Source organism: Pongo abelii, chromosome 7 (genome assembly GCF_028885655.2).
Source record: "Pongo abelii isolate AG06213 chromosome 7, NHGRI_mPonAbe1-v2.0_pri, whole genome shotgun sequence".
NCBI lineage: Eukaryota > Metazoa > Chordata > Mammalia > Primates > Hominidae > Pongo > Pongo abelii.
In genome coordinates this window covers 125,403,424-125,417,674 of record NC_071992.2, presented here as the reverse complement: position 1 = coordinate 125,417,674, position 14,251 = coordinate 125,403,424, and the positions used below count along the sequence as shown (strand labels likewise).

The following is a 14,251-nucleotide window of genomic DNA, read 5'->3' as shown; positions in this document are numbered from 1 at the left end:
GGATGCAATTTAAAGATTCTGCATTCAAAGTTCAGATGAGTAGAGTATGTGGAAGGAGCTTGGTATGGAGCCAACTTGCAAATGTTCTCTCTTCCATTAGATGGTAAATTCTTTGAAGCATAAGGAAGGCACATAAAGATGAGTAAGACCCAGTCCTAACCCTCAGAGTTTATAAACAATACGAATAAGACAACTGTAGTACAAGATGGGGCATTACAATTTATAAAATATTATGGGGACTCAAAAGAGGAATACACCATATGCAGTCAGAAAAGGTTGCTTACTTTCCAGCTGTTAACACAGAGAACTGTACATACTAAATACTTAAACTACATTAATTGCTTTTGCGCTCAACAAATTTGGTGAATTAGTAATAAAGACAAAGTCCCATTCATTTCAAAATCCAAGCAAACTTCAAACTCATTCATGAGATATTTATTAAAATAACACATTTAGGGAAAAAAATCAATACAATGTATACATCATTACTGAAAACTGTATACCATCATACAAAAAAGGATTTTATTTTGGGAAATTGTTTTCTAATTTATGGCAAGTTTTACTTTCAGAAATAAAACCACAACAACACAATCTAATTCAATCTTAAAGGCTGGCATGCTGAGCAAGGAATGTTCTTATTCTTTGTAGGAGCTCCTTCTTTACACTGTCAGGTACCAGGGCTGAAAAACAAAAACAAAAAAAAATAAGAGTAAGAAGGTACCAATTAATACATGACAATTTCAGATCTGACATTTTGCTCAGGGTAAACAACATAAGAATTTCATAAATTACCCTCATGTTCAATTAAAAAAATAGGTAAAAGACAAAGAAAAGTGTCTTCTTGCAATTCATCATTTTAAATGAACTATCCAATGCCTAAATGCACTGCATGTTGATGAGAAGAAAACATGAGAAAATTCTTTAGGAGTAAAGAAGACCATTTTTAAATACAGAGGCTATAACAGATGGATAAATTTGATTAAAACACAATAACAATTTATGCTGAATGAAAAATCACCATAAGCAAGGCCAAAAGATAAAAACTGAGGAAATGTTCTTACAGAAAAGGGCTGATCTTTCTACTATACAGTTGTTTCACACTGATAAGGAAAAGATCAAAAGGCTAATAGAAACATGAGCAAAAGAGATGAAGAAGAGTTCTTGAACATAAAAGGGTCTCAATCTCAGAAGAGAAATGAAATTAAAACCACATTTACATAGCATATTTTACCAATCATAGGCAAAAATACAAAGGTCAATAATATACTGTGTTGGCTGGGTACTATGGCTCATGCCTGTCATCCCAGCAGTCTGGAAGGTTGAGGCAGGAGGATTGCCTGAGTCCGGGAGTTCAAGACCAGCCTGGGCAACATGGCGAAACCTGTCTCTACAAAAAACAAAATTAGTGGAGCATGGTGGTGTGTGTCTGTGGTCTCAGCTACTCGGGAAGCTGAGGCAGAAGGATCACTTAAGCCTGGGAGATCGGGGCTAGTGGGCCATGATCATGCCACTGCACTCCATCCTGGGTGACAGAGCAAGATCCTATCTCAAAAAAAAAAAAAAAAAAGGGTATATATATTTATACATACACAAAAATATACATTTATATACATACATAAAATATATAAACATATATAATATATATTTTAAGTATACACCTATGTAAAAATATATATGTATACATACACACTGTTGGCAACACTGTGTTGGCAAGACTAAGGGAGCACTCTCATATTAGGTGGAGTATAAACTGGTATATGTTTTAGAAGGTAATCTGTATTTTACTGAAATAATTCACGTCTATACACTCCGAGCTAGTAAAAATCCAAAAAACTGCAACTGTTATACGTTATATCTTTGACCCATTTGACTATTATCTATTCAGAATATTAAACCATGAATGCAAAAAAAAAAAGGGGGGGTTAACTAAAACTTCTAATGTATTTACTTGTGTTCTGGGGAAATGGAAAACTTCAGATACAGTTCAATATTTCCATAAAAAAATTATACAAATCAAATAAGCCAGATATTCTTCTTTATAAACTGTTCAGTTTAAGCCAACCTACAAATCAAGACTATATAATTAATTCAAGTCCACTGGAAATGTAATCAATATGTATACTAAAAATAATTTTAATCAAAATTATGGTGATTGAGAACAGGATCAGTTAGTTGCCTTGAAATAAGATGGGACTATAAAGGAATACCATTAGGGAGGTTTTGGTGGTGAGGGAACTGTTTGTTCTGTATCCTGACAGTGGTAGCTACATGAACCTATACATATGTATAAAGTACACAGAACTGCACACTAAAAAAACGACAATTTTACTGTGTTAAAAAATATGTCTACTCTTAACAGTAAGAAGACTAAGAACATAAATTAAAACATCTATTTTTACTTCTCTTTTCTTTATTTGCTCATTCTCTAGCAGGGGAGCTACAAGACATTGAAATGTCCAAGGTTTAAGTATTGAAGGAGAAGCAAAGGATAGTTTCTAACTTGTACAGCTGGTTCCTAAATAATGTTAACAGACTAAGTGTAAGTCACAGAAGAAAACAAAAACAAAATGAATTTAGAGAAATTTAAAAATATAAATTCATAAGGGGAATAATAATTTTTTTTCCTTTCCCCAAGACATATTTGAAGAAAAAGTCATGTTTTTCAGTTGTAAACAGGCCTAAAGAGATGGCTGACAAGGACCATGGGATTCTATAGCTTATTCCCAGCAGGGAGGAGTTCAAAAATTCATGATCTGTAGTAATAATTTTCAAACTTATTTACTTTTTACACTTAAATTCTTTTCACAATTTCTGTGTGAGAAAACAACTTGGGCCATCTAATTTACCTTCCAGTTACAACCCCAACTTTACCAAAGTAAATGAAAATAATGTAGTTATATCTAAGATAACAATGATGTAGCTCCTGACAACATTTACTACACATCATCAGTTTTAATATAATATTTCCTATCTCAACTTTGCCTTCTGTAAACAAGGCATTAAAGGTTGAAATTAAGAAGGTGGTTGCATTGTGAGTCTTAAATATAAATTACTCTGAACATGAAGTCATGGAGCTACCAAATTCTTAAGTAGACATTTAAGAAGACAGACCTTCATTAATTTTTAATAAGGAGATAAAGGGGCAATGACTCAGGGGTTGGAATAAGACTTTGAATTATTAAATATTTAAGTGGAGTCATGCCATATCTGATAAAGTTTATAAATCCTAGCTTCATGTAGTATTTGACACTGCAGAATCCCATATTTTAAAAATTATTTGCTTGAACAACTGTATCAACTTGCATTGGTGCACTGTTCTAGAGTACAAGAACACTAAAACCTAGTATCTCATTTGTTACTCCCAGACTATGCTAGGAGGCAGGTAGGCAATTTTAACTCTTTACAAGAGGCAACACAGGTAGTGCTTTTCCTTAAAAACAGAAAGAAAATCTGAATCAGCAAGAGATTTTTAAAAAATCATGTCTGCAGCATGTTTCCTTTAACACACTCTGTATTCCTTACCTCTGCCTTTTGGAGTGATTTCAGCCACCAAGTCATCAACAGTAACGTGTTCTAGTCCTTTTTCTTTAATTACCTCTTATGCAAAAGCAAAAAACAAATCATATCATTTAAAATCATTATCTGTAAGAAAGATTTTCATAGAGGAAGGGTTAAGATCATGTTTTTAGAGTGTAGACTGGTTTTTTTAAAAAAAGGACACTGAAAATTTAGTTCAACCTTACAAACACATCAAGTATTCTTTAGATCTAAAAGATAAAAGTCTGTTCATAAGTCTCAGCTAAATAACCAGTAACTTAATAATTGTGACATAATAAATTTAGACTGTAATATTCAAATCTAACATCTGTAAAATGCCAAAAACTTAGTAACTGTTATAACTAACATTTACTAGATCTCTATAGGTGCTTTACAACATTTAATATTCACAATGATCTAATGGGTTAGGCATTTTCCCACTTCACAGGTGAGGCAACTGAGGCTTAAAGATTAAATAAGTCATCCAGCCCTGAGTTGAAATCCAGCTCTATTCTTTCAGTGATGAAAATCTATATGACCTTAAAGTCTATGCTTTTACTAATTTGTCACATTGCCTTCTTAAAGTTAACATATAAATAGTTCATTATTTTTATTTGTAGAAACCATTACAATACAATGGGGATTCATTAAAAATATCCAGAGTTCCATTATATCAAAAGCTGAGACAGAAAGAACGCTCCCCTTAGTGACATGTATAATCCATCAAATGGTATCATCAATACCCAGCAATTTAATAAGCTTCCCTGCTACTTTTTTTTTAAGTGCATTCTAAGAGCTTTCATAGATGAATTTTTCAAATTTTCACTGTTAAAGACAGGAAAGAGATAATTTCTATAAGTCTGCCAACCCTAAAGTGTTCCATTTAAGTTAAAACATAAGAAACAATAAAGTTGCTGAAAGACATGAGATTCCATATTCTGATGCCAGAGAAAATCTTAAGTGCTCATGTTTCACTTAACAGAAACAGAGAAAATTTCTAAAAATTTGGGAATTAGGTCTACATATGCCACCAAGAAGAGGAAACCATTACAAGATTAAATTCCATATTTGTTTAAAATCATGCTTGAATACTCAATATACCTCAAAATAAGCAACCCCCCAAACCAATCCTGATCAGAAAAATGGGATTAGTTTATCTTCCAAATGAAACTGATTACCTTTACAGTGTGCCTTCAACTGATCCTTCCAGCCACATTCAATTAATTTAGCTCTCAGCAACTCTTTGAGGCTGTTGAAACAGAAGTGTTTTCAAATTGAACAATGTATAACATCTTAGACAGGAATGTATGAAGCAAAGGTTCAGTGTTCAACTAAAAATTCCCTGCCTTCCAGTTACCAAACTTTAACTGTGGCCTAATCTTGGTTCGATTGCTAAATAGTTCTTTGATCTTATGCAAGTACTTAAACTGTGGCCTTTCATTTCATCTGGGTCTCATTTAGTGAGTAAAATCAAATGAAGTGGAGGGGCTAAAATACTTTTCAAGGAGATCTATTCTTTGGCCACGTTATATACTTTTTACCGTTCTCTACCAACAGGAATATCATGGGTCTTGTACAACATCTAGAGAGTATTAACTGAACTTGGAGCAGCTGCACCTCTGAAATCTTCAAATTCCAAAATCCATTCTTTAACCTTAACTTCTTATCCTTTAGCTCTACTATTTCCCCCATTACCTCTAACCTCACAGGCTACCCACTTCTTTGATCCCAGCCTATCGGGCCCTTCTAAACTACAAAATGACAATGGTATTTCATTGACTGTAAGACTGTTGTTCTCCCCACATTTTAACGGTTCAGTAATTGGCAAGCCCCCAGTGTTTTCTTTTTCTCAATGGCAAAAAAGTGGCAGTGTATATGCAACTAATGGCATCACAGATGCAATAAAATATTTTCTTATCCTTTTGCCATATCCACTTTTACAAATCTTCAGTCCTCAACCTAAATCATTTAACTTCTCAGGTTAAAAATGTCACATCCCAAACAAATTCTCTTTCCCTGCAAACCACTTTCACTATCCCTAGACATCCACTATGTGACATTCTCATCTTAATATTTAATTAGGTCTTTCAATCTTAATAGGGCCAAAATCCAACTTCTGATTCTCTACCACTTCATCCTGTTTGTTCTTCTTCTGAGAATGGCAATTCCATTCTTCTGGTTCCTCAAACTAGGAATCTCTGTAGTATCCTTTTGCTCAGCTGCCTTGTTAACACTGCACATCCAATCTATGAGCAAATCCTATTGGGTTCAATTTAAAACATATACCTAGAATTCACCTTTCTCAGTATCTCCACCACTACTACCCTAGTTCAAGCCATCATCTCTTCTCTAGAATATTACCATAGCATTCTAGGTTGTCTCCCTGCTTCTTCCCTTGTACACTTAGTTCTTCTCCTGCTGCTCAAAAACCTCCCAGTGCCTTCCCAATTTACTCAGAATAAAACTCCAAGACTTTATTACACCCTACTTGATCCTTCATGATCTGCCTTCTCCCCAGCTACGCCACTGACTTGATCTCCACTCTCCCTCACCCAATTTACTCAGTCTCCCTAGCATCCCTGTGCTCCTCAAAAATGAAAGGCAAGCTCCTATCTCAGGAACTTGAACTGCTTGCCCTCATATCCTTCTGATTTTTTTTTTTTTTGAGATGGAGTTTCACTCTTGTCACCCAGGCTGGAGTGAAGTGGCGCGATCTCAGGTCACCACAACCTCCGCCTCCCGAGTTCAAGCGATTCGCCTGCCTCAGCCTCCCAAGTAGCTGGGACTACAGCCCATCACCATGCATGGCTAATTTTTGTATTTTTAGTAGAGATGGGGTTTCACCATGTTAGCCAGGATAGTCTCAATCTCCTGACCTTGTGATCCGCCAACCTCGGCCTCCCAAAGTGCTGGGATTACAGGCGTGAGCCACTGCGCACGGCCTCCTGATTTCTTGTTTTTTCTATGTAAAATATTACACCTCTTTATTTTCTGCTTTATTGTTCCTCTAGTGCTCATCACCATCTGACATTATTACACATTTTTATTTGTCTCCTCCCATTAGAATGCAAGCTCCGTGAAAACACAGACTCCATTTTTGTCTACTACTGTTACCTCCAACACCTTAACAGGGCATGGCATATGATAGAAACTCAGTAACTTAAAGCTGCATGAATCAAAAACAAACAAAAAAAACAACACACAATCCGTACTCCTTACCAGCAGTACTATCCTCTAAAGCTACCCAAGGCAGTTATAGATGCCTCCTTCCTCATTTTGAGGGTTGCTGTTTCTACATTTTATTAAAATTCTAAGATCTCCTTCCAATTTTTGGAGTTTTCCATTTTCAACCCTGTATAATCTTCTACCTCATTTTTCTATCTTGTTCCCTTCAAGTCCAAGCTCCACACCAACAGAGTAAGATTCCTAAAGTGTAAATGTGATCTAGTCATTTCCTTTCTTAAAACTTTAAATGACTCCCATCATCCAAAAATAAAGTCAGCAACACATGTACCTCTTTTTCTTATTGTGTGAGATCTTACATGATCACCTTAATGCCCAGGTTGAGTTGAAAGATTCCCCCTCTTCCTTATACATATTTGTCTTACTCACTTTATAACCCTGCCTCTGGGAGCCTTTCTTGATTCCTCAGCCCCTTCTTTGTACTTCTAAACCTGTTGATTCTGCAAGTATTTACTTGGCCAATTATGAACCAAACAAAGCATTAGATGCTGGGTATACAATGTTGTTTTTGGTGTTAAAGAACTTAGACTATACTGGAGAATACAAACTAGCCAAGTAGGTTGTTAGAATACAATACTGATTAAATGCTATGATGGAACAAGGTATTCGGGACTTAAAAACATTCCTTGAAGAGACAACATATAAATTAGGCCTGATAGTTGAGCTAGAATTAGCTAAAAAGGAAGAGAAGGAAGAATGTTTTAGAGAGTGGAAACAGCACTTGCTGCTCCAAGGTTGAGAGCTTGGTAAATGAAGCTGGTTCCACAACGTTGTCTCCCTGTTAAAACCCAGGTAACATTATGTCTCCGGTTGTAATTCAGGTGTGTACTTTTTCTTCTCCGTCAAATTACTCTTTAAGAGCCATATCTTGCTCATCTTTCTACATCACCACTTCCCTCCAAGTCCTGCAATACTTAACAAACCTAAATTATTTTTTCCAGATGTTCGGAATAGAAACTTTTATAATCTCAATTGTCTGTAATTCTTTCCAGTGACATGTTTCATTTCTTGTTTAGATTCTTACAAGCTAACTATTAAAGACGGTGAAATGTAATTTATTGACACAATCTATTACTTACCGTTCTCTTTCTCCAGTTTCTATCAACTTTTGGTTAATCGCTGCTCTCATCTGCGCATCTTTGTTCATCTTGCTAACCTGGACATCAACATGTATTTTCAGATGTAGAACATTTACAAAGTATTTTCTTCTAAATCCTCTAGGCAGGCATCCTAACATGTTTACCATTCTATTAACTGAAGGGGTGATACATTTCAAGTGTGTTAACAATATCATTACTCTTTATTAAACACTTATGTGCTTGGCACTGGGCTAATGCAGTGTGGGTTTGCTTTTTTTAAAACATCACATTTAATTCCCAGAACGTAGTGTTACATATTAATAAAATAATCTGTATTTTACTGATGAGGAAACTGAGGCACAGAGAAAGTGAAAAGGCAGAATTTGAACTCAAGTACTTTGACCCTAGGAGCTCCAGAACTGAACATTAACTGACGATCACTTCTGCACAAACTGCATCCAAAAATTGGGATAAGTCATATATACTAAACATCAAAAAAAGATTAAACACTACTAGTTAAAAAATAAAATTACCAGGCCGGGCGCGGTAGGTCACGCCTGTAATCCCAGCACTTTGGGAGGCCCAGGCGGGTGGATCACGAGGTCAGGAGTTCAAGACCAGCCTGACCAAGATGGTGAAACCCCGTCTCTACTAAAAATAGAAAAATAAGCCGGGCTTGGTGGCAGGTGTCTGTAATCCCAGCTACTCAGGAGGGTGAGGCAGGAGAATAGCTTGAACCCGGGAGGCACAGGTTGCAGTGAGCCGACATTGCGCCGCTGCACTCCAGCCTGGGTGACAGGGCAAGACTCCGTCTCAAAACAATAATAATAATAATAATTAATTAATCAAAAAAATAAAATTACTAGATAAGGCTCTAAGTGTTTTGCTTTACTCTTCACTAGGATGAATCCACAATTACAACTGCTAAACCTAAGTGTGTGGATGCATGTGTTTACACATACATTGCTGATGAGATAAGGAGAAAACAAATCTCAAACTAATTCCTAACTTACAAAGTCCTCAATTTTCAGTAAAAACAGACAACCCAAACCAAAATGATGTTGAAAGGAGAGGAAAGTTAGGTTTTGAAAGCGTTCAAGCCACCTAAAAGTTTAAATTAAATAAAACTTGGCGTAAACTAACGTTTTCCCACCTCATCTGTCACTAACTTGAGATTACTTTTGTTGTCTTCCATCTGGCCTATTGAAAATTCAGACTGGCAATGAGTTTCCAGAGTTGTTTTTTTTTTCTTTTTTGAGAGGAACAGGAAAAAGGAGAAGTTGAGTAAGAACTAGGAAATGCTTGCTTTTGTAATTGGAGGCTAACATTTTCAAAATAACTACAAGGTCTAGTCAGTACCATTCCTGGAATATTGAATTTGATCTCCTCTTGGCTCCTAAAATTCGGATAGTGACCTTGGACAAGTCACTTAATTCTTAAAGGCCTCAGTTTTCTCACTGGTAAAACAAGGGCGCTAGGGTATCCCTCCCAGTTCAGACATTCTTAGGGAAAATAGAACAGGGCGGAGACAGCGGGAGAGGCGGGAGGGGAGGAGCCAGAAAACAAAGCGAGGACTGGCTTCAGGCCAACTCCGGTAGCACGCCCTGTCGGAGAGCCCTACAGGCCCGCGAGCGCGGGTCGGGGACGCTAACGAAAGACAGTACATCGAAAGGAGCCTGGGCTGGGCCCGGGTCCCGGCCCTGAGGACCACGGGCATAGCTCACCACCATCACCGCGGGCGAGGGCCGTCCCTTCCCAGCGACGAAATGACCCTTGCGCTGACGACCGTTACCTACCACACTCTTCGGCTGCCCGGACTTAGACCCTCAGTAGCTCGGGCACCTAAGCACACAGAAAGCTAGAACACGCATTTCCGGGGCGGGGTCTCGCCACCCTGCCTATAATGTGAGAATTTAACCAGCGCGGGCCGCCTCCTGGTTGCTAGGGCCTCTGGGTAAGAGAGTTCAGACCTTGCCGTCGCGCGGGCGTTAAGTACCAGGAGAACTACATAGCCCAGCATGCAACAGTCTCAACTTTTTCACGGACACTACATTTCCCAGAAGGCAGTTCGCACCGCAGTGTCCTGTGGGATGGGAACCACGCCGCTTCCCAGTCTCTGTGCGCGGCGTGAAGCGCGGACCTTTCAACAAGGGCTTTATTAATTCTCACGCTGCGACCCCGGAAAGCGATGGAGGTGGCGGCTAATTGCTCCCTACGGGTGAAGAGACCTCTGTTGGATCCCCGCTTCGAGGGTTACAAGCTCTCTCTTGAGCCGCTGCCTTGTTACCAGCTGGAGCTTGACGCAGGTGGGAAGCGGCGGCGCCCTTCGTACTCCGTTCCTTTCCCCTTTCGGCTGCCTCTGGCCTGACCCTTCCCGCAATTTCTTTCTTTCTGACTGGCAAGCGAAGCCACCGTGGCGGCTTGGGTGGAGTCACGGAGGCCGCTGCTTCTGGGGAATGATGCCCATCCCAGAACCCAGTGGGAGCCGCTTTCGCGCGCTCTTCGGTAACGGGACCCTGAGCCCCCTCCGTCAGCAGCCCAGCCTCTGAGGTCTGAGGTCTGAGGGCTGGCGTGCGGGTGCTGCCTGGGGCCCTGGCTGCTCTGTGTCCACAGCCTGGTTCCTGTTTCGGGGGACGCTGAGAACATTCCTTCCTCCTGGAGCATCGCTTGTGAACGTGTGCGTTGAGAAACCACACCTCCTTGGAGGACCCCCAGTTCCTGTTTCCTCTGACCGAGAGCCGTTTCTTAGAAGAGAAACTACATTCCGGTCATAGCATTTTTAATTACTCAGTTCCTGGCACATTAAGAACTCTGTGGTAGAGAACATCTCTAGAAGATAGTGAGGAAAAGTGGATTTACTCCCACACTGCTACTCCTTGCTTTATCTGTAGCTGGTAGAATATCCTTATTCTTGTTTTTACAACTTAACGGCATTTTCGTTATGATAGAGTCCAGAGATCTGCGTTTTAAAATACACACCCCTGCTGATTCTGATGCATGTTTTCAGAGATCACACTTTGAGAAATAGTGGTCTAGAGTTAATTATAATAACAGACATTAAAGTATAAAACAAGTTTTTGCTAATTTATTAAATTCAGAAATATTTACTGAGTGCCTGTTTTGTGTTACGTCCTGATGATATCGAAATGAACAAGACACCTTCCATAACAGAAGAGGACTATTAACTAGTTAGAAAGAAAATTGTGAACAGATAATTGTAAAACAATATGGGAAGGCAGTGATAGGGATATGTACAAAATACAATGGTAGTACTTGAATATCTTTCCTAAACTAGTCTGGGGATCTGGGAAGGCTTCTTGGAGGAGTTAATATCTAAGTTGAGCTTTGAAGGGTAGGTAAGAGTTGACTAGGATGACAGAGGATAAGCTTGATTTTTCTTTTTATTTGCTTCCTTTTCCTCTTTGCCACTGTGTTTCTTCCAGTGACCCCATGTCAGTAGATGGTACCACCATGTTTAGTTAGTGCATTAGAAAGTGAAGCCAAAATTCAGTGTCTCAAAACAAGAAGCAGTTATTATTGCTCACAAGTCTACGGGTCAGCTGAGTGGTTCTTCTAGTCCTACTTGGGCTCACTGATGCATCCTTGTTCAGTAATGGATCTGCTGGGAAGCTCTGCTCATTTGGCTGGACTTCCTCATATGTTTGGAGGGTGGGGGTAGGGTCTCAGACTATAGGCTTATTTAAGATTCTTTCAAATGGTCTCCTTTTGACTTTTCTCCATGTGGTCTCTTATCCTTTAGCCGACTAGACTAGCCCAGGTTGGTTCCAAGAGACACTTGTGCTGGAGTCATTTGGGGTTTATTTCTTTTAGCCACTGTCTGCTTGGTAGCAAGTCTGGTCAGCTCCACATTTTGATATCTCTAGGCCTCCACCCTTATCCAAATCAGAGTGATCTCTTACCTGAACTCTAGTAGCCTCCTGACTAGCCTTCCTGCCTTCACTTTTGGGCTTCCTCATTGCATTCTCCATAAGAGGTACTTATCGGCTTTTTAAATTCTATCTTGATTTGTTGTCTGTTTCCTCCACTAGACTATGAGTTCCTTGAAAACAGTGATGTTTTTCTTTTGCTCACTACCCTATATCTAGTGCTTGACACATAGTATGTATTCAATAAAATTAGTATATGAAGAAGAGAAGAAATTGTTGAGGTCATTCCATTCATGGAAAAGCATGAGGAAAGGGAAATAATTAGTAGGTTGTATGCTGGACATCCTTGCACTCTTACATTGCTGGAGCAAAATGTCTGGGAAAGTGAGAGGAAATAGATCAGTGAGGGCCTTGTTTGCCTTTTGGATTTCCGGTCATTCAGTGTTTCCCTGACATTTTTGTATTGAGCCATTACAATATAAAATAAAACTCAGCTGCTGTAGTTCTGTCAACTTTTCTGTTTACTAGGTGGAGATGTTTCTTAAAAACTATCATTTACTCATCCATCTTTTCATAAACAAAAGGATATTTTAACACCAAAAAAGCAGGAAGCAAAATCTCACAATAAACAATCCATTGAATACTTTAACTTTAGAAAAAATTCACAAAGTTGTCCTTGTTCCATACTCATTTCATCAGTGTTAATCTTAGATTCTGTGTTTGGGATGTACAACTGCAGGATATCAGTTGCCATTTGAAGATTTTTTTTTTTTTTGAGGCTGAGTCTTGCTCTATTGCCCAGGCTGGACTGTAGTGGTGTGATCTCGTCTCACTGCAACCTCTGTCTTCCGGGTTCAGGCGATTCTCCTGCCTCAGCCTCCCGAGTAGTTGGGATTACAGGCGTCCGCCACCATGCCCAGCTAATTTTTGTTTGTTTCTTTTTGTTTTTGTTTTGTTTTTTGAGACAGAGTCTCTATCGTCGAGGCTGGAGTGCAGTGGCGCTATCTCAGCTCACTGCAACTTCCGCCTCCCGGGTTCAAGCAGTTCTCTGCCTCAGCCTCTGGAGTAGCTGGGATTACAAGTGCCTGCCACCAAGCCCAGCTAATTTTTGTATGTTTAGTAGAGAAGGAGTTTTACCATCTTGGCCAAGCTGGTCTTGAACTCCTGACTTCGCGATCCACCTGCCTCAGCCTCCCAAAGTGCTGGGATTACAGGCCTGAGCCACTGCTTCGACCGATTTTTTTTTTCTTTGAAGTTCAGGTACATGTGCAGGATGTGCAGGTTTGGTACATAGGTAAACGTGTGCCATGGTGGTTTGCTGCACCTATCAACGCATCACCTAGGTATTAAGCCCAGCATGCATTAGCTATTTTTCCTAATGTTCTCCTTCCCCCTACCCCATCCTCTGACAGACCACAGTGTGTGTTGTTCCCCTCCCTGTGTCCATGTGATCTCATTGTTCAGCTCCCACTTACAAGTGAGAACATGTGGTGTTTTGTGTTCTGTTACTTCATTAGTTTGTTGAGGGCAGTGGCTTCCAGCTCCTTCCATGTCCCTTTGAAAGATATGATTGTGTTCCTTTTTATGGCTGCATAGTATTACATCGTGTATGTGTACCACATTTTAAGTACAAGGGACATGAACAGATACGGGAGTTGAAAAGCTTACCTCAGGCTCTGTGGAGGTTGAGTTTGGAAGATGAGATGACTGCACACAGCAAATAGGAGGCTTTTGCAATAGTTCACATGATGAGTTTTTCATTAGGAATTACTTGAGAATGACGAAAAAGATTATTTTGTTTAAAAACTATCATTTCTAGAGATAGTGAAGCATAATTGAGGTGCTACTGGTAATTTGATTTCTTTTATTCTAACCAAAGGAGTTCACTTTAGTTCCACAAACCTTTGATGGGCACCTTGGCTACCTGAAACACTGCATTTAAGATGTAAAGATGACATGGTCTCTGGTGTCAAGAACTTGATGCAATGAGGCTTATTCTCTTGTCTTAAATAAAACCTAAAGTATAATAATAATAATAATAAAAGAAAAAAATTATAAAAAAAAAAAAAAGAATGTTAAACTCAAAAACTTAAATAATGTTATTAAGTTGTACCAAAATTTCCTTTGCTATATAAGCAGTAAATGTCACTTTGTCTTTTTCTATTCCAAAGAACTAAACAAAATTATTTTTAATCAAATTGCAATTGCCTTTTGATCCGGCAATTCCCTTCCTAGGCATTTATAAATATCCTTTTCCTAGAATCTTCATTTAGTACATGTCTTTTTATATGTTTTTATATGTTTCCCACCTGTATTTCACCTAGCTAATTCATACTTCATTCTTTCATGTTGGCTTACATGTTACTTCCTCAGGGATTCCTTTCTTGACTAGTCAGAATCTACACTATAGAATCTGTATTTATACGTTGCCATAGTAACCAGTACTTCATAGACTTTATCATACTTCGTAGCATCCAGTATGTTTTCTTTGCTAAGGTTATTGAT

General features: G+C 38.8%; 2 protein-coding genes across 8 annotated transcripts in view; one reads left to right on the top strand and one right to left on the bottom strand.

Moving 5' to 3' along the window:
* Positions 1–394: 394 nt before the first annotated feature.
* ENY2 (ENY2 transcription and export complex 2 subunit) lies at positions 395–14,154 on the bottom strand. Of its 6 annotated transcripts, none has more exons than XM_054518771.2 (7): positions 14,056–14,149; positions 13,649–13,762; positions 13,415–13,516; positions 7,860–7,936; positions 4,716–4,786; positions 3,523–3,597; positions 395–680 (listed from the first exon to the last, which is right to left on the bottom strand). In XM_054518771.2, exons 3-7 carry the CDS (start codon positions 13,505–13,507, stop codon positions 604–606), a joined length of 393 nt encoding a protein of 130 aa, XP_054374746.1. In that variant the 5' UTR covers positions 13,508–13,516; positions 13,649–13,762; positions 14,056–14,149; the 3' UTR covers positions 395–603. The 6 variants fall into 6 exon arrangements, with proteins under 6 accessions (XP_054374746.1, XP_054374747.1, XP_054374748.1 ...); XM_054518772.2 differs by having other exon boundaries at positions 13,671–13,762; positions 14,056–14,134; XM_054518773.2 differs by lacking the exon at positions 13,649–13,762 and having other exon boundaries at positions 14,056–14,154.
* The window catches only part of NUDCD1 (NudC domain containing 1), a 92,971-nt gene continuing 88,656 nt past the window's right edge, over positions 9,937–14,251 (top strand). Inside the window, exon 1 of one of the 2 annotated variants that reach the window (XM_002819353.4) lies at positions 9,937–10,165. In XM_002819353.4, the coding sequence (XP_002819399.2) occupies positions 10,048–10,165 (118 nt within the window). In that variant the 5' untranslated portion in view covers positions 9,937–10,047. The remainder of the gene's footprint in view (positions 10,166–14,251) is intronic. The other variant, XM_054518769.2, reaches the window with a different exon arrangement.

Bases quoted from the DNA above. Each gene is read 5' to 3' on its own strand.
- ENY2 (XM_054518773.2), bottom strand. From the start codon at position 13,507: ATGAAAAACTCATCATGTGAACTATTGCAAAAGCCTCCTATTTGCTGT. The intron at 7,937-13,414 runs GTAAGCTTTTCA...GTTGATGTCCAG, and splicing joins CAACCTCCACAGAGCCTGAG to GTTAGCAAGATGAACAAAGA. The intron at 3,598-4,715 runs GTAATCAGTTTC...CTTTTGCATAAG, and splicing joins GTTGAAGGCACACTGTAAAG to AGGTAATTAAAGAAAAAGGA.